At 45.5% G+C, this 27,940-nt stretch overlaps 4 protein-coding genes and 1 pseudogene across 4 annotated transcripts in view; 1 reads left to right on the forward strand and 4 right to left on the reverse strand.

The window, feature by feature from the left end:
- The window catches only part of LOC100462574 (histone H3.1), a 41,458-nt gene extending 31,232 nt beyond the window's left edge, over positions 1-10,226 (reverse strand). The window contains exon 1 of the mRNA XM_002816568.6: positions 9,866-10,226. Within this exon, the coding sequence (XP_002816614.5) occupies positions 9,866-10,194 (329 nt within the window). The 5' untranslated portion in view covers positions 10,195-10,226. The remainder of the gene's footprint in view (positions 1-9,865) is intronic.
- On the reverse strand, positions 1,724-3,012 carry LOC129047438 (histone H2B type 1-M-like; annotated as a pseudogene).
- On the forward strand, positions 3,117-3,861 carry LOC100431754 (histone H2A type 1). The gene has a single exon (XM_002816570.5). It carries the CDS (start codon positions 3,166-3,168, stop codon positions 3,556-3,558), a length of 393 nt encoding a protein of 130 aa, XP_002816616.1. The 5' UTR covers positions 3,117-3,165; the 3' UTR covers positions 3,559-3,861.
- On the reverse strand, positions 3,747-5,374 carry H1-5 (H1.5 linker histone, cluster member). Its single transcript, XM_054558560.2, has one exon. It carries the CDS (start codon positions 5,308-5,310, stop codon positions 4,630-4,632), a length of 681 nt encoding a protein of 226 aa, XP_054414535.2. The 5' UTR covers positions 5,311-5,374; the 3' UTR covers positions 3,747-4,629.
- An 824-nt stretch (positions 10,227-11,050) lies between the features above and the next one.
- On the reverse strand, positions 11,051-27,889 carry LOC100435392 (histone H3.1). The gene is made up of 2 exons (XM_002816579.5): positions 27,524-27,889; positions 11,051-11,400 (listed from the first exon to the last, which is right to left on the reverse strand). Exons 1-2 carry the CDS (start codon positions 27,848-27,850, stop codon positions 11,071-11,073), a joined length of 657 nt encoding a protein of 218 aa, XP_002816625.2. The 5' UTR covers positions 27,851-27,889; the 3' UTR covers positions 11,051-11,070.
- Between the last annotated feature and the right edge of the window lie 51 nt (positions 27,890-27,940).

Raw genomic sequence — 27,940 nt, forward strand, 5'->3', positions numbered from 1 at the left:
TAATAATTGTACTTTGTGAGCCTAATATTATTTCATTTCTTGATTGTATCAGTAACAGTGCTAATTTCAGATTGAATAATGTTGGTGGATCTAGTAAAGCAATAGACTTCTTCTTTCTTTTTTTTTTTTTTTTTTAGTTGGAGTCTTGTTCTGTTGCCCAGGCTGGAGTAGAGTGGTGTCATCTTGGCCGACTGCAACCCCCACCTCCCAGGTTCAAGTGATTATCGTGCCTCAGCCTCCCGAGTTGCTGGGATTACAGGTGCATGCCCACCAGGCCTGGCTAATGTTTTTGTATTTTTAGTAGAGAAGAGGTTTCACCATGTTGGCCAGGCTGGTCTTGAACTCCTGACCTTAAGTGATCTGCCCACCTTGGCTTCCCAACAGGCTGGGATTACAGGCATGAGCCACAGTGCCGGCCTAGCAATAGACTTCTGCAAATGTTTCTAGCAACATTTTGGAAGTTGGAGAGAAGACAGTCACTGGCTTTGTCTGCAGACTTGGCTCCTTAACTGTCCTTGGCGCCTTAACTGTCCTTGGCTCTCTGAGCTCATAAATTCAGCCTAGATTTTGTGCTTTTCATTCACATAGGCCCTTCTAAGGCCTCCAGCTTTTTAATGAGAAAAGATTGACTAACACCTAGAAAAACAACAAAGGTGTTAGGTTTCATGATCCTGGTATCTGACGGTCTGTAGAACAATTGGAACTTCTATTTCCACACTGATTCCTGGAAAAGGCAAAATGGCTTTCCCAGCCTAAACACTGGGAGACTGCACTTCTCTCTTGGAGAAAAGGCCTTCCCATGACTCTTCCACCTTCACATTTCAAAAAGATTGCCTTTTCGTTTAGAATTTCCCCCTTATTACAGAAAAAAACAGTATAGGAGAATATAGAGTGAGATGAAATGTGGAGCTGACTCAGAAAAGAAACTGACCTACATTCTAAACTCTTAACCAAGAAAAATTTTGATCATGTTAAAATTATGGTAAACAAATGCCATTCCTTATAGTGGTGAGACGTTAAAGGTGAGGAAAACATGAAGCATAATCAAGTTACATCTTAAATTAGAGGAACTTCATAGGACAGGTGTGAAAGTGGGGAGAAGTGTGGAGTACTTTTGTCTGCTTACGACAAATGTAAAAAAAAGTAATTAGTAGAAAAATTCCATCTGCCAACATGGCATCTGGATTAGCAAGGAAGGATCCAAACCTCGTTTCTAACTGGTGGGAAGAGGTAATGTAAATTGGTACTAATTTCTTTCCTTCCTCACTCTCCATTTTAATCTCAACACCTTTAGGTCATTTTGTGCAAATTAGGCCTAAAGTGGAGGTAGCAAGAAAGCACATTCCCAGCATTCATGTTACAAAAGAAAATTGAAAGAGAATGCCACCTGGATTACATGGTAGTCACTGAGTATCCTACCAGGAGGCCTGAAAATTGTGGTGTAACCTGCAAAACGTCCAATGATATTTCAGTAGAGGTTGATAGGACTTTTGCTTTAAATACTTGGTTTTCTAGACAATAACTTACTCAACAGGGGATCCTCAGTGTTGAAATTGAGCCTGGATAAGTGAAATTCGCACAATAAAACTCCCGTTTTGTGTATTTGACGTTTGTAACATAAAATACTTTAGTAGCAGATAATATTGGAAATATCATAAGGCCACAATGTATCTTTTGCATAAATTAAGAAGCATTTATGAAAGGCTTTAGGTTAAAGCTAACTGAACGTTTCAAAACTAGGGATAAATGAGCGTCAGTTCTATTTAGGAAGTGTGGATATCTCTGAAAAGAGTGCTTAGGGTGTGGGTCAGGAAGAACCTAGTGGAGTGTGGGTCAGGAAGAACCTAGTGGGGTTCCAAGTGGACGAACCAGCAAGGAGCTCACTTGGAGCTGGTGTACTTGGTTACGGCCTTGGTGCTCTCGGACACAGCATGCGTGACAGGCGAACAGCCGTCTGGATCTCCCTGGAGGTGATGGTCGAACGCTTGTTGTAACGCGCCAGGCGGGAAGCCTCGCCCGCAATACGCTCGAATATGTCATAACAAAGGTGTTCAAGATCCCCATTGCTTTGGAAGAGACGCCGTTGTTGGTGGACCTGCTTCAGTACCTTGTACAAGTACACGGAGCAGCTCTCCTTGCGGCTGCGCTTTCGCTTCTTGCCTTAGTAATAGGCTTCTTGGAACCCTTTTTCGGAGCTGTGGCCGACTTGGTGGGGTCAGCTGTGTTGTAGTTTAACTGCAGAAAGGGTACAAGGAATAGGAAAAAGCGGCCGGGCGCGGCGGCGCAAGCCTGTAATTCCAGTACTTTGGAAGGCGGAGGTGGGCGGATCACTTGAGGTCAGGAGTTCGAGAGCAGCCTGAACAACATGGCGAAACCATGACTCCTAAAACAAATGTAAAAAATTAGCTGGGCGTGTGATGCACTCCTGTAATCCCAGCTACTGGGGAGGCTCAGGGAGGAGGATCGCTTCAGCCAGGAAGGCGGAGGTTGCTGTGAGCCACGATCGCGCCACTGCTCTCCAACCTGGGCGGCAAAGCCAGACCCTGTCTCAAGGGGGAAAAAAAAAAAAAAAAAAAAAAGTGGCCGGGCGCGGTGGCTCACGCCTGTAATCCCAGCATTTTGGGAGGTTGGGACAGGTGGCTCACATGAGCTCAGGGGTTCGAGACCAGGATGACCAATATGGTGAAACCCCGTCTCTACTAAAAAATACAAAAATTAGCCGGGCTGTGGTGGCTGGCGCTTGTAATCTCAGCTACTCAGGAGGCCGAGGCAGGAGGATCACTTGAACCCAGGAGCGGACGTTGCAGCGAGCGGAGATCGTACCACCCCACTCCAGCCCGGGCGACAGAGGGAGACCCTGTCTTAAAAAAACAAAAAAAGAAGAAGAAGAAGCTGTGTGTTGTAACGTCCTGTTCACGAATTCTTATGCAAATGAGGTAATTAACAAGTGTGTAGGACTGGTGGCGATTCTAGATGACGTCATATACATGTTTGTCCAATCCAAGGAAGCATATTTCATAACAGCGATTCCATTGGTTGAAATAAAGCTGTAATTTGAGCCAATGGCACAGCTTTATTTTCGCGCCCAGTATTGACTATAAGTAGTAGAGCTCTGGTGAATTTCTCTGAGCTGTTCTCATTTTCTTCACTTATCGTTTTTTCGTCATGTCGGGACGCGGCAAGCAGGGAGGCAAGGCTCGCGCCAAGGCTAAGACCCGCTCTTCTCGGGCCGGTCTCCAGTTCCCCGTGGGCCGAGTGCACCGACTGCTCCGCAAGGGCAACTATGCTGAGCGGGTCGGGGCCGGCGCGCCGGTGTACCTGGCGGCGGTGCTGGAGTACCTGACTGCCGAGATCCTGGAGCTGGCGGGCAACGCCGCCCGCGACAACAAGAAGACCCGCATTATCCCGCGCCACTTGCAGCTGGCCATCCGCAACGACGAGGAGCTCAACAAGCTGCTGGGCAAAGTGACCATCGCTCAGGGTGGTGTCCTGCCCAACATCCAGGCCGTGCTACTGCCCAAGAAGACCGAGAGTCACCACAAGGCCAAAGGCAAATAATGTCTCCATAGAATCATTCCAATACAACGGCTCTTTTCAGAGCCACCTACTATTTCTGCGGGAGAGTTGGGCCACTGGTTAAACATTTGGAACGTTTGTTAAGAAAAGAAAAGCATTTTTCATCTAGAGCTTAGGAATGACTTTTAGGAAAAACCTTAAAAGATTCAGGTGACATGTTTAAGTCAGAATGTGAACAAGTCATTTAATGTAGGGCTTACAAGAATGCTCGCTGTGTATATTCATCTCGTGTTATATGAACTAGAGCCAATAAAAAAAAATCCAGGTCTAGGCTCAGTGGCTCACGCCTGTAATCCCAGCACTTTTGGAAGCTGAGGCGGGAAGGTCATTGGAGCTCATGAATTCGAGATTGGCCTGGGCATCATAGCGGATAAAAAAATTAGCCGGGCGGGGTGGTGCACGCCTTTAGTCCTAGCACTTCACAGAGGCTGAAGTGGGACGATCGCTTGAGCCTGGGAGGCTGAGGCTGCAGTGAGCCGAGACCACGCCACTGCACGCCAGCCTGGGTGACAGAGCGAGAACCTGACTTGAGGAAAAAAAAAATCCAGTACAGAATGACACGGTCATATCAAATTGGCATGTAATAGACCCCATCTTGAAACTTGCTACTGTCTTGTGCGTTGATAGCATATTATATTAACGCCAAACACATTAGTGACGCCGAAGTAGCTGGTGCCTAAATGGCTTAAACGCGGAAAAACCACATACTGATGATGGAACAAAACCTGGCCAATCAGATTACAGAGCGGGCTTTTTAAAATTTAAGAAGCTTCTTTGTAGATGGGCGTCAGACAAAAATCTTGACACCAACCAACGGCTGGAATTCATACTTTAATAAGACTGCATGGGTAAACTACGTGGGGAGTCCAACCAACACCCTGGACTCTTGCTTGCCTTCCGTTACTCGATTAGGGTTGAGAACCGCCCGAGATTTTTCGTATGCAAGGAATCTTGCTGCCTGATGTAACATGTGCACAGCAATTTTTTAGAGATCTCTGGGTGGCTCTGAAAAGAGCCTTTGGGGCTTTGTTGCGGTCTTCACACGCCAGCTTCCTATTTCTTTTTGGCAGCCGCCTTCTTGGCCTTTGCAGCTTTAGGTTTTGCTGCTTTGGGCTTAGCGGCTTTGGGCTTTGCCGCCTTCGGCTTAACCGCCTTGGGCTTAGCAGGACTCTTGGTTGCCTTTTTCGGTTTGGCAGCGGCCTTGGCCTTCTTAGGGCTCTTCGCCACCTTTTTGACGCCAGCCGCCGCGGGCTTCTTCGCCTTCTTCGGAGTCTTCTTCACTGCCTTTTTTCCTCCTCCAGCCTTCTTGGGCTTCTTAGGCGTGGCCCCCGCGGGCTTCTTAGCTTTAGCGCCGCCTGCCTTCTTGGCTTTGGGCTTGGCTTCCCCGGAGGCCGCCTTCTTGTTGAGTTTAAAGGAGCCAGAAGCACCAGTGCCCTTGGTCTGCACTAGGGTGCCCTTGCTCACCAAGCTCTTGAGGCCCAGTTTAATGCGGCTGTTATTCTTCTCCACGTCGTAGCCACCGGCCGCTAAGGCCTTCTTAAGGGCTGCCAAAGAAAGGCCATTGCGCTCCTTAGAAGCAGCCACAGCTTTGGTGATCAGCTCTGAGACTGGGGGCCCAGTAGCTTTGCGCTTAGCCGCGCCGGCGACGGCTGCCTTCTTAGTTGCCTTCTTCTTAGCCGGGGATTTCTCCACCGGCGCTGGGATGGCTGTCTCGGCAGGAGCGGTTTCCGACATGGCGGCAAGAAACTGCTAGAAGAGAATAAGCTCGAAATCCAAAGAGCAAGTTTTGCATTGCTGCTATGCTCGGGCCCCGGGCTTATATAAGCCGGCGCTGCCCTGTGATTGGTGGAGCGTCCAATCCGCCACCCTCTGGCCGCCGCCGCTCGCGGTTGGACTCCCAAATTGTGTTTGTTAGTCTTCAAAATTTGATTAAATGCTTAAAACAATGGTACAGAATTTGGCACTTTGAAGCTCCAAAGGAGGAAAACAGCCTCCAGGTTCACATACTTGTTTGTGTTTTCAAGAATCTCGTGCAATTGATGAAAGATATTTTTAAAAATCCCTTCAGCTTTTCATAAGAATCCATTGGGCTGAGGGCATCATGTTAGTTAGTAGCGTGTCGCGATGAATTTCTACTAAGTATCCGGTGAAAGTTATTTTTAAAAATTTGCCCATGAGTTCATGCTTTGATTTTTGCAAGAGAAAAGACACTGGGTTCCTTGGTTTGGGCATGAACTTTGTGTCTAACTGCAGCAAGTAACACAGGCACAGGGCAGCTGGTTGCCTACAGCCCCAACTTAACCACATAGACTTGACTTTACAAACTGGTTCTGTGTCCTAGGAGTTTCCATGTGCTGATGTCTTTACAGAATGGGATTTTGCAGCTTGGAAGAGTTCCACTGTCAGAGTGACTTCTGCATTGCAGCACCAGTAATACAAATCGCTTTGACTTAAGAATCTAACTACCCAGATTCATTCAAACTTAAATGTGTTATGTTTTCTAATTAGAGTGTTTTCTCTTTTTAGTTCCTGGGCAAATCCATTAAAAAGGGGAAGAAAAATAATATAGATAATTCAGTTTAGAGAAAGCTCAAACCTGTGGAAAATTATTCAAGAGCTCCCAGTGATCCTCTAATGCACAAACTGTTTAGGTGGCCCAGGACTCTGTCAGGTTTTTGAAATGTTCTCACTGCTCCCCCTGAATCTCCACCCACATTTAACAAGCTGCACCATCAGGAATACTGTCTTCTATGAGCAGCCAGGATACATCAATATGGGTATTTTTGTGTGTTTTAGCGCTAATATTTTAGAAGACTATCTGGCTATTGACTGTGAAAAGGTTGGATTGGATATTGAGCGACTTCACGTTACAGAGGTTCAGAGGAACTCAGGAAAACATAGGCAAATACACTGAGGTTGAAATAAATGAAGTTTACGATTTATGGGAGGTGGAGGGGATTGGACAGGATGCCTGGATGATAAAAATGATCAAATGATGATTTGGATTCCTAATGAAATCAACAGTCACTTATTTCTCACTCTTGAAATGCTGTGCAAGAAAATTTAAAGTAGCCAATGCACTTCATCTTCTAAGAACTCCTGGAGAAGTTGGCAGACTATGGCCAAATCTGAACAATGGCTTTTTTCTGTATAGCCCTCAAGCTAAGAAGTGTCTTTACGTTTTAAAAGTATTGTTTAAAACAAAAACAAAGGCTGGGCATGGTGGTTCATGTCTGTAATCTCAGCACTTGAGGAGACTGGGATAGGTGGGTTGCTTGAGCTCAGGAGTTGGAGACCAGCCTGGGCAACATGGTGAAACCCCATCTCTACTAAAAATACAAAACATTTTGCTAGACGTGGTGGCACATGCCTGTAGTCTCAGCTACTCGGGAGGCTGAGGTGGGAGGATCACTTGAATTCAGGGTGTCAAGGCTGCAGTGAGCAGTGATAGCAGCACTGCACTCCAGCCAGGGCGATGGAGCAAGATCCTGTCTCGAACAAGCAAACTAACTAAAAACTAAAAAGAATGTGTGACAGAGACTATATATGGCCTTTAAGCCCTAAGCTATTTATTATCTAGCCCTTTGGCTGTGTTATAAATTTCTCCACAGAGACACAGATATTGTATAGGCCTCTTACCGAACAACGCAAATTGAGAACTAAAGAATAGGAGATCTTCAAAAGAAAATGTTCTAACCAAGCACTTTCCACTGTTCCAAACACAAAACTTAGAAGGTCCAGGAGAAAAAAAACCCCAAAACTCCATGTGTAATGGAGCCAGGGTATAACAATAAGAGCTTACACTCATTCAGCGTTTACTACCTGCCAAGAAGTAATCTTAAATATGTTCTACAGTTTTCTATTAATTTGCTACATTTACAGCTATACAAGATGAGGCCCAGATAGAGAATGAATAACTTGCCAAAGATTGTATAGCTATGAAGTGGCAGCTCTAAATTTTAAACCTAGAAACATGGCCTCAGCTCCATTATGGAGGGAAAATCCTTGAAGAGATGAGAAGAGAACGATCTTCAAAGCTTGGAAGAGGCAGTGTCAAGTTGTTCCTACACCTAGCAAACAGCCGCCAAAAGAGCTCTAAGTTAATTGTGGGAGGAGGCTTCTGGCCCCATGGATCAAAAGTGTTTTTTGTTGTTGTTGTTTTTCTGAATCAAATCTTAAGTTTCCAAAAACTTTATACGGGTATCCAACCCTTTGAATGTGAGGACTTTTTTGCTCATCTGTGATGGTGGATATCACAAAAATTATGCACAGACTTTTCTTCTTTCTTTCCCTTCCTTCCTTTTTTTTTTTTTTTTTTTTTTTTTTTTTTTTTTTTTTTTTTGAGACAGAGTCTTACTCTGTCACCAGGACTGGAGTGCAGTAGCGTGATCTCGGCCACTGCAACCTCAGCCTCCCAAGGAGCTGGGATTTTTTTGAGACAGAGTCTTGCTCTGTAGCCCAGGCTGGAGTGCAGTGGCACGATCGCGGGTTCAAGCGATTCTCCTGCCTCAGCCTCCCGAGGAGCTGGGATTACAGGCGCCTGCCACTATGCCCAGCTAATTTTTTGTATTTTTAGTAGAGACGTGGCTTCACCATGTTGGCCAGGCTGGTCTGGAACTCCTGACCTCGTGATTCGCCCGCGTTAGCCTCCCAAAGTGCAAAGTGCTGGGATTACAGATGTGAGCCAGTGCGCCCTTCCTTTTTCCTTCCTTCCTTTGTTTTCTTTTGTCAGCTATCCTTAGTGATCCTGTATTTTAGGTGTGGCCCAAGACAATTCTTCTTCTTCCAACGTGGCCCAGGGAAGCCAAAATATTGGACACCGCTGCACCAGTTGCTGGGATACATGCCTCTTTGCAAGAGTGAATCCAATATGAGAAGGGAAGGCACAGATATGTGGCTGAGCTGGCTGAGAGCACTAGGGAGAAAAATTGCCTTCACATCTCTGCCAGATATCTCCTAGGTCAAGATGTGTACTTCAAAAAGTTTAAGAGCAAAATGAGGTCATGATAGTCATATATGTAGAGCACATGAGGAAACTCTAAACAGCTGGAAATACTGGACAAGTTTGGTTAGAAACCAGGAAGAGCTTTAAAATACCACTTGAAGTTTAATACCCAGACTGATTCTCTCTGAAAAAAAAAAAGAAAGAAAGAAAAAATCTCATGAAAATCCAACTCCACAATCTATGACAAGCATATGGTGAAATGACAGGAAAATATTTTTTAAGGTCCACTTACAGCGCTAGAAGTTCATTTCACAGATGACAGCATGCAGTAGGTTAAAGTATCCCTCTTCAGAGGCCCACTACCTAACACATGGCTTGCTAAACATTACATTGAAACAGAACAAAAGTGTGGAGCTTTTTGTCAAAACTGTTACTTGCATGGGGTACTATGGCAACTTTGTTACATGCATATGCTCCATGGTGGTCAAGTTACATGGGCTATACAAGAGCTAAATAGCTTACATTGTACCAATTAAGTAACATCATTCATTCTTTCCTCCCTTCTGAGTCCTCATTGACTATTGTTCCACTCTTATGTGTGCAGTTTTTAGAGCCTCTGTTTTTTGATTTTTGTTTTTTCAGGCGGAGTCTCGCTCTGTAGCCCAGGCAGGAGGGCAGTGGCGCGATCTCGGCTCACTGCAACCTCTGCCTCCCAGATTCAAGCGATCCTCCTGCCTCAGCCTCCCGAGTAGCTGGGACTACGGGCGCGTGCCACCACGGCCGGCAGTTTTTTTTTAGTGGACACGGGGTTTCACCGTGTTAGCCAGGATGGTCTTGATCTCCTGACCTTGTAATTTGCCCGCCTTGGCCTCACAAGAGCCTGTGGACACTCATTGTACTACTTGTTCCCTTCCGTAGGGGCAGGGAGACACGCAGGAGACACATTCCTCAAGGATAAAAACAGGACTACTTTTCAAAACTAAACTTCACCTGTACAATTGTCCCTATGACATGTCCTTTTTGAGTGATAATCCTTATCAGTAGGAGCAGGTTCTGTACGTGGAATTGATTTAGCATACCAACAGCCTGTGACCTGACTCCTGCATTAGTGTTGAGTCACTACCACGTTTTGCCCACAACTTGTATTTAACATGGAGCTAAGACACGTCTCAAAAGCTACAGCTTCCTTTTGGTGACAATTGAGGGGCTCTGAAAAGAGCCTTTTGGGGTTGGACAGACTTTTGGGGCTGATAGGAAAATATTTATGCCCTCTCCCCTCGGATGCGGCGCGCAAGCTGGATGTCTTTAGGCATAATAGTGACGCGCTTGGCGTGAATGGCGCACAGGTTGGTGTCCTCAAATAGCCCCACCAGGTAGGCCTCACAAGCCTCCTGCAGCGCCATCACCGCCGAGCTCTGGAAGCGCAGATCGGTCTTAAAGTCCTGTGCGATCTCCCGTACCAAGCGCTGAAAAGGTAGCTTCCGGATTAGCAGCTCGGTCGACTTCTGGTAGCGGCGGATCTCGCGCAGGGCCACGGTACCGGGGCGGTAGCGGTGGGGCTTCTTGACGCCACCGGTGGCCGGAGCGCTCTTGCGAGCCGCCTTGGTGGCCAGCTGCTTGCGCGGCGCTTTGCCGCCGGTGGACTTCCGAGCTGTCTGCTTTGTTCGTGCCATGGCTAAGTAGACCTAACTACTCAAAACAAATGAGAGGAAAAAAAAAAACCGATCATCCCGGTATTTATAGCTGCCATCGCGTTCTGATTGGACAGTAGACTGTGCCATGCCACGTCTCACAAACGGAATTGGATCCCAGTTTAATCTGCTAGTGAAAGGGAGACATTCCGCCTCTGTTTTGGGTCAAGAAACGTAAAATGGTTTTGCTAGCTAAAGAAGAACAAAAACGGAAACAAAAAAAATCCCCCAAAACTCTAGGATTTTTCATGCATGAAAATCCTGTTTAAATATAAGCTTGATAAATCTAAATTTGCCTCGCACTATTTTAACTATGAGGTGTCATTACTGATCTGACAAAAAGTTAAAGAACGTGAAGGAAAAGTGAAACTAGAGTAAATTTGTAAATGGAGGCATTGAAGGGGATATGAAGTCGAGCGTTGTGGTATGCCAGTATTTCTCAAATTTAAACGTACTTTAGAAGTTGGCCGACTTTTTCTGTAAAGGGCGATATTAAAGCATTTTGGGCGTTGCGGACCAGTGTCATAGTTACACAGCCCTCGTATTTGTAGCGGGAAAGTAATCGATACAAGATAAATGAGACCGGCTGTTTCACTATGACTTTTGCAAAAACCAGAGGCGTTAGAGATTTGGCCGTCTATCAGAGAATCCGGCACTTTTAACCACTAAGTAATGCTGAAAGGGGCACCGAACCTCAAAACTTTAGCGCCTGCTTATGTGGAATCGCTAATTTGCCAAAACTGCCATACGTTTAGGTATTCTTAGGAAATTAAGGGTCTTTAGTCTACAGCTCTTTCACAGACTCCATGGGTGGCCCTGAGAAGGGCCTTTGAGGAACCGTCTAAATAAGTAAAATACTCAGCCGCCAAAGCCATAGAGGGTGCGGCCCTGGCGCTTGAGCGCGTAAACCACGTCCATGGCCGTGACTGTCTTGCGTTTGGCGTGCTCCGTGTAGGTAACTGCATCGCGGATTACATTCTCCAAAAACACCTTAAGAACTCCGCGTGTCTCCTCGTATATAAGGCCTGAGATGCGCTTAACGCCTCCACGCCGTGCCAGGCGTCGGATGGCAGGCTTGGTGATGCCCTGAATGTTGTCGCGCAGAACTTTGCGGTGGCGCTTAGCGCCTCCTTTGCCCAGACCCTTCCCGCCTTTGCCGCGCCCAGACATGGCTTGTACTAAACAAAATGCAACAGGACAAGCCTCGCAGCAGTACTTTATATAGTAATAAATCGGACCTGATTGAGAACTCTCCACACCAGCTGCATCCGGTCAGCCAATTCACAGACCTTGCGCCCTGCCCACGACTTCAGGAAAAAAAGGAAAGGGGGGGGGTGCTTAAACTCCAGTTTCTAAAAATGATGCCCAGTTAAAAATTACTCAGCTCATCTTGCCCTTCTACAGTGTTTTAGGCTGACCACCGCTGCATTCCATTGTCTGGGTCTTTGCAGCCTGTTTTTCCTGTCACCTCTTAGCATCGATTGTTCTAGCGCTTTGTGGCTGCTGGAATCAAGTGGCGCCATCTCTAGAGGGGTAATCACAGTCGTTTCGGGCATTTGTGAAATAGCGTGTAGAAACTGCTTCCGTACAAACTCGAAGTGATCAGCCTATGGGGTGGCTGACTGCAAAAGACGACGCCTGATGATAGCTCCAAGGTGGGATTCCTCACCTTTCTCAAATTTGGTTCTCTATTCTTTTCCTTACCTTTTACTCTTTCTGTAGCTGTCCTTTCTGTTCCTTTCCTTCCCTCGCCGACCACATTTTTGGGGCAAGAACTGACTTTCTATTTTTTTCCCTCATTCCACCTAGAAACACTTCAGGAAGCTGTTTGAGAAAGAAAGGTGGCTTTTACCCTGTATTTCCTTAGGGTGGTGAAGGTGCCGCTTGAGCTCCCTCCTGTTCCTCTTTTCTGTTGAACTAGGAAATCAGCTGTGCCCAGAAACCCTGTCTTTTACATTTATAAATAAAGTGCAGGAGGGAAAGACCAACGATGACTTTATTCCAAGAAAAAGAGTTTCAAATGGCCGGACGCGGTGGCTCACGGCTGTAATCCCAGCCCTAAGGTAGGCCGATGCAGGTGGATCACGAGGTCAGGAGTTCGAGACCAGCCTGGCTAAGGTGTCGAAACCCCTTCTCTACTAAAAATAAAGAAAATTGGCCGGGCATGGTGGAGGGCGCCCATAATCCCAGCTACTCAGGAGGTTGAGGCAGGAAAATCGCTTGAACGCAGGAGGCGGAGGTTGCGGTGAGCCAAGATCGAGCCCCTGAGCTCCATGCACTCCAGCCTGGGCGACAGAGTGAGAGTCCGTCTCAAAAAAAAAAAAAAAAGTTTCAAATAAATGTTGAGTGACCTTCCTGACCCAGGCTGGCCCTGCCTTGCCCTGCCTTCCAGCTCTCAGATTTCGTTTCTCAGTAATGTTTACCTTTTATATTTCAAATGTGTGTGATTATTTACCCCTTTAGCAAATATCTAATTTTATGCTAAAAATCAGTCTCTCCAAGTACATTATGAACTACTCTATGATTACTGTATGTGCAAAACATTACATACTCATGTTGTATTAGTTAATCAATTTCTCACTGAGCTAGGCTGGCCTCTTTTTCCTTTTTTTTTTTTTTTTTTTGACAGAGTTTCGCTCTTGTCACCCCAGGCTGGAGTGCAACGGCGAGTTCTCTGCTCACTGCAATCTCCCCCTCATGGGTTCAAGCGATTCTCCGCCTCCCAGATTCAAGCGATTCTCCAGCCTTAGCCTCTTAAGTAGCTGGGATTAAAGGCACCCGCCACTACGCTCGGCTAATTTTTGTATTTTTAGTAGAGACGGGGTTTTGCCGTGTTGGCCAGGCTGGTCTCGAACTCCTGACCTCAGGTGATACGCCCACCTCGGCCTCCCAAAGTGCTGGGATTACAGGCGTGAGCCACTGCCCCCAGCCTTTTTCCCTCTCTTTTAACAGAACCTAAGTGCTTAACCTTGAAGGTTTAAACCCTGTATCTCACGTGGCGCATTAATCTCAGCAATCCTCTTTTCCAACTACAGAAAAACTAGGCAGCATTTTGCGTCATAAAACATGTTCTTGAATATGTTATTTTATAATTAACTTTTTCAAGATGAAATCTGGAAGCACTGAAAACCATTATAAGTGCCCCTTTATCTGGTGAAGAAAACTGTAGAATAAGAAACTTTTATTTTACCCTGTTAGGCTTTGTAGTTGGGCCCTACAAATTAAACTGACAAAAGACAGATTAACAGGGGAAAAGATTTATTATTGTACATATGCATATGGGAGCCTTCACAGAAAGGGAGTAAAAGCCCATGGAGAAGACAGACCTGGGGGTTTGTATAACATTTTGAAGAGGTGGTGGTTTCCTAGGGGAGTAAATTGTGGGAAGGAAAATATAGGGAGTAAACTAATGGAAGATAAGGATTAACTAATAAAGTCTTGTATGCAGGTTCAAATCATCCCAGGTGGTAAGAATTGTCTCTGGGGGCCATTTTCCTCTTCTGATATAACCAAGGAGGAGATCTTTACCAAGGGAAATGTCTTTTATATGTTAAAGGAGTTGTGTTTGTTTTTGTTGTTTTATAAAAGAGAAACTTTTACCATTTTCAGTGCTTTTTCTGTGTCGGCTGTTTCTCAAAATAATCCTTATAGCCAAGTGGTATATTTTGGGGGAGGAATATTCTGGTTGTCTATATAACATCCTCTAAACCAAAAGGTATCTGAGGCAGGTCTCAATCAATTTAGAAAGTTTAGTTTGCCAAGGTTAAGGATGGGCCCTTGACACAGCCTCAGGAGGTCCTGACAACATGTGCCCAAGTTAGCTGGGGTATGGCTTGCTTTTATACATTTTAGGGAGACATAAGATATCAATCAACATGTGTAAGATGTACTAAGATGTACGTTGGTTCGGTCCGGTAAGGCAGGACAACTCGAAGTGGGGGCTTCCAGGTTAGAAGTAGATTCGAGACAAAAGACTGCTTTTTTTTTTTTTTTTTTTTTTTGTCGCCCAGGCTGGAGTGCAGTGGAGCGATCTCGGCTCACTGCAAGCTCCACCTCCCGGGTTCACGCCATTCTCCTGCCTCAGTCTCCCGAGTCTGGGACTATAGGCGCCTGCAACCACGCCCGGCTAATTTTTTGTATTTTTTTAGTAGAGACGGGGTTTCACCGTGTTAGCCCAGACGGTCTCGATTTTCTGACCTCGTGATCCGCCCGCCTCGGCCTCCCAAAGTGCTGGGATTACAGGCGTGAGCCACCGCGCCCGGCCAAGACTGCATTCTTTTGAGTCATAGATCAGCCTCCCATTGAATACACAATTTACTCTTCTGGTTCAGTGAATCTGCATTTTTACATAAATAATAGGACAGAGGAAGCAATCGGATAGATACACATGTGTCTCAGGTGAGCCTCAGAAGGATGATTTTGAGTTCTCTGTATCCGTTGTCCACAAGGAATTTCCTTATGGGAAAATTGTAAGGGAGGCATGTAGCTTTTTATTGTAGCTATCTTATTTAGCAATAAAATGGAAGGCAGGTGTGCCTGACATAGTTCCCAGCTTGACTTTTTCCGTGGCTTAGTGGTTTTGGGGTCCTGAGATTTATTTTCCTTTCACAATCCTATGAAAAATCTCTGGTTTACTGATTGCCTTGAAAATATTTTGCCCTTGGCTGGGCGGGGTGGCTCACTCCTGTAATCCCAGCACTCCGGGACGCCGAGGCGGTTGCATCACCTGAAGTCACGAGTTGGTGACCAGCCTGGCCAACATGGTGAAACCCTGTCTTTACTAAAAACACATACAAAAATTAGCTGGGCATAGTGGCGCATGACTGTAATCCCAGCTACTCAGGAGACTGAGGCAGGAGAATCGTTTGAACCCTGGAGGCGGAGTTTGCAGAGCCGAGATCACGCCACTGCACTCCAGCCTGGCCGACAGAGCGAGACTCCATCTCAAAAAAAAAAAAAAAAAAAAAAAAAAACTTTTACTTTTCCAAGAGAAATGTTGCCAGTGTTTTCATTTCCGTATAATTCTTTCTATGCTTAAGCAAATGAATGAATGAAGTCTGCTTAGCTTTTCGATGTTCTGAGGGATGCTTGCTGATCTGCAGTTGTCTCTGACAATTTCTTAATGTCCTTACTTTAGAGTATTTTAACCGCCCAAGTTTGCCCCTGCGTAGACAGAGCCAATTTATCAAGACAGGGGAATTGGGATAGAGAAAGAGTAACTCACACAGAGCCAGGCATTCGGGGAGTAGTTTTTTTTTTAGCGGTAGCAAGGTTTATTGTGAAGAGTGAAAGGACAAAGCTTCCACAGCATGGAAGGGGACCCGAGGGGGTTGCCCGGGGAGTACAATTTTTTTTTTTTTTTTAGGTTTTTTAAACCCACTTTTATTAATTAATTGTAAGTAATACAAATATTCCAAAAATATAAACAGACACTTAATGGCGTCCTGCATTTCAAGTTTTTGAATACAACAAATTTATCAAACCATGAATCTGTAAGCAAGGAAGTCAGAATCCCATAGCCCAGTCACAGTGGGAAGCAGATCCCCTACCCTCCAAATGGCATCTTGAAGGGGGAAAGAGGCACAAAATGGAACATGATAAGCAAAAAAGCTCACGAGGCCCAAAGAGGAGGGTGCGCTCCAGGGGCAGGCCCTACAACCTTAAAAGAATGGGGCAGCTGGCCCGACTTCTGGCCTCCTCTTCCCTGGCTGAATGTAGACATTTACCAGCATTTAGAAAAAAGGAGAAAAAGGCAGAACTAAACCCCTGTTTAGGAAAAAGGGACCAAGGGACAGCAGTGGTTAAGTCATCCACTGAGGACCTGAAGGGGAAAATGGACTTACCTTTCTCATATACTTGGCCTGGCTAGGACACTGGGTGCCAGACAGTCTTCTGAGGGGATTTTCTTTCTAAATGGGGCCTCAGGAACAGGTAGGGGCAGCAGAATAGAATAGCATCCATTTCCCTGGGAAAGACTGCCTTTACATTTCCCATGCTTCTAGCACAAACAGCGTCTGGGCCACTGTTACCAGAGGTGAGTTTATACATTTACAAAATGCTTAAAATCTTTGGGAAGCAGGAGGAAGCTAAACAGAAGGTCCCAGGTTAACTGAAGGCAAATTCACTCAACCTCTCTAGTAAGGGACCCATGGGCCTACAGAGTGTCCCCTCTACAATGTGCTGAGTGGAAACCCTTACCAGACCCTTTTCCAAACTGGTCCTGTGTCCAAAACTCCCCCTATGAGAGGGACACGAACATCAGGCTTTTGATTTAGAAGCCCAATCAGAGAGACATACTGTGTCCCTGAAGAGGCACCTTAGAAGAACTGAACCTGGCAGGTAGGCAGATTCCTGGCATGGCTTGAACTGGCGTTGACTAGGCATGGTGGCCTATTGCCTCCTGAAGACCAGTCTCAAGTGGGAGGGGCTGATGGTGGGAAGCCCTAGAAGAGAGCCTGGGATGAAGTGGCCTCCTCCCTGTCTTGCCTCCAAAATTGAGTCTGGCCTGATTCCTTTGAGGAGCAAATTTTACAATCATCCCTTGCCCTAACACACGGTGAAACTGGAAACCCAACAGCAAATAATGACTAGGCTGGCTCTGGTCCACATGAACAGACCCTGGCTAGGTTTGGCTGAGTAGCTTCTCTGGGGCAAGTGGGAATGGCATTGCTGCGGGAGAGTTGCAGGTGGGCAGGCAGGGTTCTGATTGGAGTGAGACCTAGAAAGCAGGGGCTTCATGCAGATGCAGCAGGGGCACTCCCACCAAGCCATCCTGGGCTTTGGTCTTGGGTCCCACACCAAGCACTTGGACAAGCCTGTTAGGAAAGGGGGTGGCACATGCTCTTCCTCCATCTGGAAAAACATGGAGATCCAAGGGAAGGCGGAAAGGGTCCTTGCAACTCAGTTTAGACCCTCTTCTTGCTTATTTAGTCAGAAAAGCCTGGCTGGGCTCAGACGGCAAAAGATTTGGCCAAGGGCTAACCCTTAGGGTGGGGCTTGGAAGAGAGGCCCTTCCTGCAATATTAGGATAGCAGCCTAGGTCAGGCCTTGGGTCCGAAGCCACAGCTGGCTCTAAGAGTCTGAGCTCCTGCTTTCCTTCAAGAGACGGTATATTTCTGGCTAGCACATGGGGTCCTTCTCCCTTTAGATACACCAGGACCCCACAGGCACCAGGGAGTGATGCTGGCGGAAATGGCCACACGAGTTCTGGGGACTGTGTTCCACTTTATGATTCCAAAGAGAAAGACAAAGCCTTATAACCTTGGGACAAGGAGGGAAGGTGGCACCACAACGCTAGAGAAAAATGCCAGCCAGCCACCACTGACAGCACCAAGCTGTTGCTCTACTGCCTGCTTTTCTCAAAACTTGTTAGTTCCTGAGGCTGGATCTAGGGTGTGGCAATGGAAGGGATGATGGGGAAAAGTCCTGAGTGGGTGGTGTCCCTGCACCTAAAGCAATTCACAAATACTTTGTGATACCTGACTCCAGGGAACACAGAGATGGGAATAGGAGCTCCCTCCCACCCCAGGAGGAGGGAGGAAGGGAGGAGAGAACCCCACCCACCCCAGGGAGGCCACGATTAAGGCAGTGATGCTGAGGTGGGGCTCCTTTCTGGGAGGCCCCTTGTGCTCCCAATTACAGCAGCACTTCCTCTTGTTTTCCATCCTGGGAAAACTTCCATTTTGTGATGACATTAATTTTAAAGCATTCACTATTGAGAACCTTTGAAAGCAGGAGACACCCAGAGTGCAGGTCTAAGGGGCTCACTCACTCCTGTTACCAGAGGCAGAAAGCATGCGCATTAGGCTGGCAAATGGCAGGAACACTCATTCCCCCTCAGCCCAGGAAGAGCAAGAGTTCTGAGGCCCTTAAGAGGAAAAGCAACAGCCAGGAAGGATGAGGGCTGGAACAGACAGAGGTCGGTACAGGACAGGCCCTGGGGGAACACACAACAGGAAAGAGCCCTGCCCAAGAAATGGGAGGGGCTGGGGCAGCTTAGTTCTTCCCAGCCTTTGGAACAGAAGTACAATTTTTAAGGATAACTTGGTGGGTGGGGAGAAGCCAGTGAGCCAGGAGTCCTGACTGGTCAGGGATGAAAGCATAGGGAGTCGAAGCTGTCTTCTGGCACTGAGTTGGTTCCTGTGGGGACCGCAAGATCAGATGAACCAGTTTATCGATCTGGGTGGTGCCAGCTGATTCATCAAGTGCAGGGTCTGCAAAACATCTCAAGTGCTGATCTTAAAAGTAGTTTAGGGAGGGTCTGAATCTTGTAGCCTCCAGCTGCATGTCTCCTAAACCATAATTTCTAATCTTGTGGCTCATGTTTGTGTCTAGTCCCCAAGCAAGAAGGAGGTCTGCCCTGGGAAAGGGCTGTTATGGTCTTTGGTTTTTTGTTTTTTGAGACGGAGTCTCACTCTGTCACCCAGGCTGGAGTGGAGTGGCGCGATCTAGGTTCTCTGCAAACTCTGCCGCCCAGGTTTATGTGATTCTCCTGCCTCAGCCTCCCGAGTAGCTGGGATTACAGGCGCCTGCCACCGCACCTGGCTAATTTTTGTAGTTTTACTAGAGACGGGATTTCACCATCTTGGCCAGGCTGATCTTGAACTCCTGACCTCGTGATCCACCCGCCTAGGCCTCCCAAAGTGCTGGGCTTACTATAAACTATGTTTCTGCCAAAGTTAGTTCAGCCTATGCCCAGGAATGAACAAGGACAGCCAGGAGGTTAGAAGCAAGATGGAGTTGATTGAGTTAGATCTCTTTCACTGTCATAATTTTGCAAAGGTGGTTTCAGTGTTGGCCTCAATCCTTTTTAATATAGTTAAAAATTTCCATCTGATATGCCACCTGTTTATCTCATTGACACGCAGTTTTGTTTGTTTTGCTTAAGGCTTTAGAACTGGTTGATAGGTTGTGTTTTACATGGCTTTTTCCCCCTCTTTGGTCTTCATCCACAAATAGTTTGTTTATTAGTACTTCTAGTTCTCACTTCTCCTGTCCCCCATACACACACATAAACACACCACACACACAAAGACACACACACACACATATATATATAAAACACAGTGAGACCCTGTCTCAAGCAAAACAACACCATTTGCTATTCAGTCTTTTCCTCTCCATTAATTTATTCTCTGAAATCTTGCATTCTACTTCACTGGCCTTTGCCAGGTCAAAACCTTAAACATGAGACATGGAAACATCAAGTTTTCCTTCTTTCTTGGCCCTGCCTCAGAGAAATCACTATCCCTGCTCTCATCCTCAAAGCATCTTTAAGCATTTTTTTTGTTTTTTGTTTTGTTTTTGTTTTGTTTTTTGAAACAGGGTCTCAATGTTGCCCAGGCTGGAGGGCAGTGGTGTGGTCTACGGCTCACTGCAACCTCCGCCCCCTGGGTTCAAGCAATTCTCCTGCCTCAGCCTCCCAAGTAGCTGGGATGCGCACCACCATGCTTGGCTAATTTTTTTATTTTTTGGTAGAGACGGGGTTTCACCACGTTGGCCATGCTGGCCTCCAGCTTCTGACCTCAAGTGATCAGCCCACCTCGTCCTCCCAAAGTGCTGGGTTTACAGGCATGAGCCGCTGTGCCCTACCTGCATCTTTAAGCTTATAATGCCTCCATGTGGTATTAAGACCAATTAAGATGCCAGGTACGGTGGTTTGGCGTATAGTCCCAGGAACTCCAGGGGCTGAGGGGGTAGTATTACTTGAGCCCAGGACTTTGACGTGTCAGTGAGCTACAATGGCACCACTGCACTTCAGCGTGGGTGGCAGAGTGAGACCCTGTCTCTAAAAAAGCAAAACAAAAAGACCAGTTAAAGAACTTTGAAGATACAGAATCCACTGCCCTTCTTGACTTCTCTTCGTCTTACCGTGCCCCTTTATTATTATTATTATTACTATTATTTGAGACGGAGCTTTGCTCTTGTTGCCTAGGCTCCAGTGCAATGGTGGATCTCAAGGGATTCTCCTGCTTCAGCCTCCCGAGTAGCTGGGATTACAGACACAGGCGTGAGCCACTGTGTCTGGCCGAGTGCTTATGGTTTTAAACCTGACTTGCAAAACTCTTTATCAGGAAACCTCTTAGTTTCTCCTCAAAGTCTTTCAACCTATCATTGAAAGGGTCAGAATTTAGTTGTAAAGAATTTATTTGGCTGGGCATGGTGGCTCACACCTGTAATCCCATCACATTGGGAGGCAAAGGCGGGAATGTCAGAGGTATGTGAACCAGAGCAACTCCATCTTAAATAGGAGCTGGTAAAATAAGGCTGAAACCTCCTGGGCTGCATTCCTAGACGGTTAAAGCATTCTAAGTCCAGCATGAGATAGGAAGTCAGCACAAAATACAGGCCATAAAGACCTTGCTGATAAAGCAGATTGCAGTAAAGGAGCCACCCAAAACCAAAATGGTGATGAGAGTGACCTCTGGTCGTCCTCACTGCTACACTCCCACTGGGGCCATGACAATTTACAAATGCCATGGTAACGTCAGAAAATTACCCTATATGGTCTAAAGAGGGGAGGCATGAATAATCCACCCCTTATTTAGCATATCATCAAGAAATAACCATAAAAATGGGCAACCAGCAGCCCTCAGGGCTGCTCTATGGAGTAGCCATTCTTTTATTCCTTTACTTTCTTAATAAACTCGCTTTCACTTTGCAATGTGGACTTGTCCTGAATTTTTTCTTGCAAGAGATCCAAGAACCCTCTCTTGGGGTCTGTATTGGGAACCCTTTCTTTAACAGGAGGATCGCTTGAGCCCAGGAGTTCAGACCAGCCTACCAGCCTGGGCAACATAGTAAGACCCCTGTCTCTATTAAGAAGAATTTTTTTTAAAGTTTATTCAAACGAAAGCTGGGAATAGCCATTTGGAAAACAGACTCCAGGATCAATGGAATCAATCAGAGCTCCAAAGATAAAACTAAAGATCTTGCTTATATCGATAGAAAAAAAAAGAAATTTAGTAGAATTTTAAGTTTCTGTACAAAGGTGGCTTACAAGTTACAATTTGATTAGTTACAGCTTGTTTTTATTTTCTTTCGCATTTAAAAGAGTATATTTAAAATTCCATGTTATACAATATGATAGTGATGAAGTCTTTGTGTAACAGAGAAAACAGAGAAGTTCATCTATAATAAGAATCAATAGTGAAGAGGTAAGGGGTCTTCCCTGGTGTCCTGTAGTCATTTACAACATTTTACCACAAAAGGCAGATTTATAAGAGAAAAGCCTTACAAATGTGTTAACATGCACACGGGAAACAACCACAGAGTATTTACCCACTTCCCAACAGTATACAAAAGTTTACAAACATTCTTAAGCTAGAAAAAGGTTACAGAAAGAATGAGGGCTTGGGTCATAGCTAAACAAGTTACCGGAGGGTTCTGAGAAGAGGGATTCTGTTGAGAAGCAATAAATGATTACTAGGTAGAATGAGTGGATTGGGGAAAAGAGATTAACTGTAAATAGCTCTCTTTGGAATTTGAATGCTCCTGGGAGACAACATTATCTTGTGAAAGGGTCTGTTCAGGTATGGTTACATTTTTTTTTTTTTTTTTGAGTCGGAGTTTCACTCTTGTCACCCAGGCTGGCGTGCAATGGCGCGATCTCGGCTCACCACAACCTCTGCCTCCCGGGTTCAAGCGATTTTCCTGCCTCAGTCTCCCGAGTAGCTGAGATTATAGGCATGCGGCACCAAGCCCAGCTAATTTTTTGTATTTTTAGTAGAGACAGGGTTTCTCCATGTTGGTCAGGCTTGTCTGGAACTCCCGACCTCAGGTGATCCACCCACCTCGGCCTCCCAAAGTGCTGGGATTACAGGCGTGAGCCACCTCGCCCGGTCAATGGTTACATTCTTGATCTTTTTTTTCTATAATAGGTAATGAGATTACAGGGAAGAGAATATAAAACAATTGTTCTCGTTGGTGGGCTGGGACTTTAGGCAGATAAAGGAATTTCAGAGAACAACTTCATCCAGTGCTTTGAGATAGAGGATTTAAGAGATTTTGGAAGGCATGGTCAGAGAAAACTTGAAGCTTCTTCAGTTCAGCATGTCAACCCACCATATTTTTGGTTATTAGTTTCTGAGCCTCAAGAAGATATAACTGTCATGAGGTCTTGAGCATCATCTGGTCTGAGTTAGGTAAAGGACAGTGAAGGAGGCAGATAATGCATAACTAAGATCAGTGATTGGAAGGAGGGAGGTCTGATATCTGCTAGACATTTACAGAACAAGAACAATGAGGAAAAGATTTAAACTATAATCTAAGAGGCAGAATTGAAAATATGCTACATGAATCAGTCTTCAGGACTTAAGTTCCCCTTTGGCATAATAAATTTAGAAGCCCTCAAATTTTATTTTATTTATTTATTTTTTATTTTTGAGATGGAGTCTCGCTGTCACTAGGCTGGAGTACGATGGTGCGGTCTTGGCTCACTGCAACCTCCGCCCCTCTGGTTCAAGCGATTCTCCTGCCTCAGCCCGCCTAGTAGCTGGGACTACAGTCACGCGCCACCACGCGCAGCTAATTTTTTGTTTTGTTTTGTTTTGTTTTGTTTTGTTTTTGAGACGGAGTTTCGCTCTTATTGCCCAGGCTGGAGTGCAATGGCACAATCTCAGCTCACCACAACCTCTGCCTCCCGGGTTCAAGCAATGCTCCCCCCTCAGCCTCCCAAGTAGCTGAGATTACAGGCACACACCACCATGCCCGGCTAATTTTTGTATTTTTAGTAGAGACGGAGTTTCACCATGTTGGTTAGGCTGGTCTCGAACTCCTGACCTCGTGATCCGCCCACCTCGGCCTCCCAAAGTGCTGGGATTACAGGCATGAGCCACCACGCCCGGCCAATTTTTTGTATTTTTAGTAGAGACAGGGTTTCACCATGTTGGCCAGGGTGGCTTCCATCTCTTGACCTCATAATCTGCCCGCCTCTGCCTCCCAAAGTGCTGGGCTCACAAGCGTGAGCCACCGCACCCTGCCCTTTTCTTTTACTGTATGAATTGAGTGACAACGGTAAGGTTGATGGGGTCTTGAGTTCAGCTCTTGTTTTTGACATTTGCTTGTATCTTGACCTCAGAAAAGAGAGCATTTGTTAGTATTCATCCACTGTATTTTACTTATTCATTCACTTAAATTACCTCTACTTTCATGTTATTACAAATATCACTTTGATGAATATTCTTGATATGCTCTCATATGGGTCTATAGGAGAGTTTTCTTGGAGCATAGGCCTGGGCACAGAAGGAATGGTTCTCCAAAATGTCTTTTGCAAAGCCACCACCAGTAAACCACCACATAAGAGTGTTTCTCCATCTCCCATCCAACACTAAGTTATACCCAGTGCTATAAACTGAAAGTTTGTGTCCTCACAAAATTCACTGTTGAAGCCTAGTCTCCAATGTGGTGATATTAGATGTGGCCTTTGGGAGGCGATTAGGTCAATTTCCCAAGAGAATTATTTACATTTAATCTTGTTCTTCAAGCCATTTATTCTCCCTATTAATTATTTATTGCCCGTAAACAAAATTACCTATATTTCCCATCTTTCCTCTCCCTTCTCAAATAAGGCTATATAAGTATTTGGGCCTTACTGGGATATTGGATGATCACTCAGTGATTCTCTCCCATGTATACATCACAAATTTGTTTGCCATTTCTCTTATTAATCTGCACTTTGCGAGATGATTTTTCAGTGAAACTTCAGAGGGCAAAGGGGAAGTTTTTCTCTTGGTTCTCTATACTACTTATGTAAATTAAAATTTTAATGTAGCTTGTACTAGTTTCTGTCTCAGAAAATTCAGTATTTCTAGTCTTGTGCAGATAACAAACCTTATTATTATCAGCAGATACATAGAAAAACATGTTTTTTACATTTTAGAATTTTTTTTTTTTTTTTTTTTAAACGGAGTCTCACTCTGTTGCCCAGGCTGGAGTGCAGTGGTAAAATCTTGGTTCACTGCAACCTCTGCCCAGGCTGGAGTGCAGCAGTGCAATCTTGGTTCACTGCAACCTCTGCCTCACGGGTTCAAGCGATTCTCTCGCCTCAGCCTCCTGAGTAGCTGGGATTACAGGTGCAGGTCACCCCATCCAGCTGTTTTTGTATTTTTAGTAGAGACAGGGTTTCATTGTCATGTTGGCTAGGCTGGTCTCGAACTCCTGACCTCAGGTGATCCACTTATCTTGGCGTCCCAAAGTGCTAGGATTACACGCCTGAGCCACCAGGTCAGGCCTAGAATCTCTTTCATATTGGGAACCATATTTTTGGGAAACAGTTTTTGTAGCAGATTCCGTTTGAGCAGAAATCTACAGAAGTTTTATTTATAATATATTTTCGGTGACTGTGCTTGCTGTCTTGTTTTATACCCTTTCAGGGCTTCAACACTTCTGGGGAGGAGGGAGCGGTTCTGAAGCATTTGTTCTCATCGTTTCTGCCTCCTAAACAAAAATGTTTCCTGTTTTGGAACACAAGATTGGAAAATGTTGCTTTGTGAAGCAGAAGCTAACAAAAATCATAAAAATAAATAAATAGAAAATAAAAAAAAAGACTGGCCATTAGCAGAAGTGATATCATTAAAGTGATTTGTTTCTGTGTTACTGATCAAACTGGATTATTTCCCAAATCTTGACCAGTGACAAGAGTGACTTCTCAATCCAATCTTATCAGAGAATTTAGGTGTATTTTCCCCATTTCTGAGGGTGAAGGTCGTTTTAAACTTCTGCTTTGATTTCTGAAGTTTCAATAATTTGAGTCTCTGGAATTAACCAACAGTAGAAAGGTAAACAGGAAAAAAAAAAAAAGGCATACAAGTTTATTACCTGCATATGCACAGGAGCCTCACAAAATACAACACTCCAAGAAATGATACCGGTGGGCTAGGGGAGGTACCCAAACGCCATTAGGATGTTGATCCCAGCCAGTGTCCAGGTCCTTGCCACTGCTGCCAGAAAGAATCTAAGGACAAGTCAGAAAATAGTGAAAATACAGAGGTTTATTGCAAAGTGAAAAATACATGCTCAAGGAAGGGAAGTACAGGTTTACTCAAGAGAGTCAGTCTTGCCCAGGAGTGATTGGGGCTTCTATCTTTATGGGTTTCTTTAACCAAGGGGTGGAATATTCATGAAGATTTCTGGAAAAGGGTGACAATTTCTCAGAACTGTGGTGCCATCCATTTTTCCATTAAATATGAGTGTTCTCGGAACTGTCTTGGTTTTGGTGGGTGTCTGATTTGTATGTTAATAAGTGTATAATAAGGTCCCAGGTGAAAGCTAGGTCAAATCCAGTGCCATGTCGGGTCAAGTAGGACTTAGCCAGCTTGGCAAACATTTCGGTTTTCAGGGTCTTTTTGGCTCCTAGCTTGTGCAGCTATTTCAACAGTGTCTTTTGCTAGTCATGTGAAACTACTGCCTGGAATTTTCTATTCTCTTGTGACCACCCTATATTATTTCTCTCTCAGAAGGGCCAAATAATTGACGTTTTTATACCATTCTGAGACTACAGAAAGAAAAAAGGTCTTGAGACTTCTGGGGGTTTGGAGGAGGTGGTGACACAAGTTGTAGGAGGGTGAGGGAGGAAAGGCAAAGGCACCAGGGGTTGGAAAGGCAAAGATTTTTTGTTATGCAGATAAAGTCTCTCAGGTAATCGCAGAATAGCTGACAGGCTGTGACAAAGTAGTTTTCTCTCCTTTGAGTCAGTCTTAGATTCCTCTTTAGGCAGGAAAGGGGGCCTCAGAGAAAGCCAGTACTTGCATCCACTGTTTACTAATGTAGATTTCCTTGATAGGTATACATTTCTTTTACAAAAGAGTTTTTCAGAGCTATTCCTATGTCTGCAGTTTCTCTGAATAGCCATCTTGAAATATGACAAAGTATACTTCGGGGTGGCATATTTTAGTCCCCCACAAGAGCCACTCCAAACTAAGATTCAGAGATTTGAATATTTTTTGTGTACCTAATGTGTTTTCTGGGGCACTGTCTACGGCCCTAGAGTGTATTACTGCATTTAACCTTTAAAGCAATCTCTTGAGGAAAGTAAAGTGAAGGAAATAAAAATATTTTACCCCAAAAGATATTTCTTTGCCCTATTTTGAAATGGCCGCCTCAGGGCCTGGAGACCGATGAGGCCCTGCAAATCAGTCTTCTGTGGGGGAAATTTCCATTTGTTGCCAGGCTTTCCCTTTCTAGTCCTTTCCTGGATCTAGGAGAGATTAACTGAGAGTCTGATCCTTTTTTTATTTTTATTTTTTAAGAGACCGTCTTGCTCTGTCACCCAGGCTGGAGTGCAATGGTGCAATCATAGTTCACTGCATCCTTGAACTCTGACCTCAAGCAATCTTCCTGCCTCAGCCTTCTGAGCAGCTAGAACTACAGGTGTGCGCTGCAACACCCACCTTTCTTTTTATTTGTTTTTCGTAGAGACAGGATTTTGCTATGTTACCCAGGCTGATCTCAAACTCCTGGGCTCAGGGAATCCTCCTTCCACTGCCTCCCAAAGTGGAGGGCATGAGCCACCATGCCCACCCTGACAAGAGACATTTACCATCTATTTTTTCTGAGGGCTGCTAGCTGTGTGTTGTCATCTACATAAGAAGACACTCCCCCCTTGCTAGCCAAGTCTTTTCCTTTTTCCCTCCTATAATCTGTTTTGCCAGGATCCAAGCTTGCACTCTTTCTATAACCTCAAGGTGATATATAAACTTCTGTATCTCATTGGTGGGTGGGTCTTCATTTTGAAGTCTGCCGTGTCTATGTGCTAAATCAACTGGCCTCATGTCAGTGATTTTCAGCGAGCTTCCAGGGGCCCCAAGGCCAGTGCCCGTTTCAGTTAAAAATGGCATCTCATGTAACCTATAACCTAATTGTTAGTTATGGGGTTCTGGAGATGCTATCCCCAAAGGACAGCATGTGCAGGAAGGACTTTGGCTTTCCCCTTGAAGCAGATTGATCTTGGATATACAGATTTGCTGACTTTCCTGGGAGAAAGTGAGACCCTTGTGAAATGGGTCACAGAGGACCAGAGAAAAGGACCATCTTAGAAGACAAAGAACACAGGAAGGAATCAGAATGAACAAGCCTTTACGACTTCCCCCCAGTTTACCCCTGCTTTAAAGTTGATTTAAGACAGTCAACCAATAGTGTGACAGCTATCCTCAGTGAGAACGTTAAGTGGCTCTGAAAAGAGCCTTTGGAAGCTTGGGAGCAAGTAGGAAACCCAAGCTAGAGCAGGGGATTATGCTCGCTCGCCACGGATGCGACGCGCAAGCTGGATGTCCTTAGGCATAATAGTGACGCGCTTGGCGTGAATAGCACAGAGGTTGGTGTCCTCAAACAGCCCCACCAGATAGGCCTCGCACGCCTCTTGCAGCGCCATCACTGCCGAGCTCTGGAAACGAAGGTCGGTTTTGAAATCCTGCGCGATTTCTCGCACCAGGCGCTGAAATGGCAGTTTGCGGATGAGCAGCTCAGTCGATTTCTGATAACGGCGGATCTCGCGCAAGGCCACGGTGCCTGGCCGGTAGCGGTGGGGCTTCTTCACACCGCCAGTCGCTGGAGCGCTTTTGCGCGCTGCCTTGGTGGCCAGCTGCTTCCGCGGTGCCTTGCCGCCAGTAGACTTACGAGCTGTCTGCTTCGTCCGGGCCATAGTTGTGAATGCTATGCTCTGAAAGCAAGCAGCTGAATGAGTAGTGGCTTCTACCAGAATTTATAACGACGATCTGATCCTGATTGGTCA

The sequence above is a fragment of the Pongo abelii genome, chromosome 5 (assembly GCF_028885655.2).
Source record: "Pongo abelii isolate AG06213 chromosome 5, NHGRI_mPonAbe1-v2.0_pri, whole genome shotgun sequence".
Classification (NCBI taxonomy): Eukaryota; Metazoa; Chordata; class Mammalia; order Primates; family Hominidae; genus Pongo; species Pongo abelii.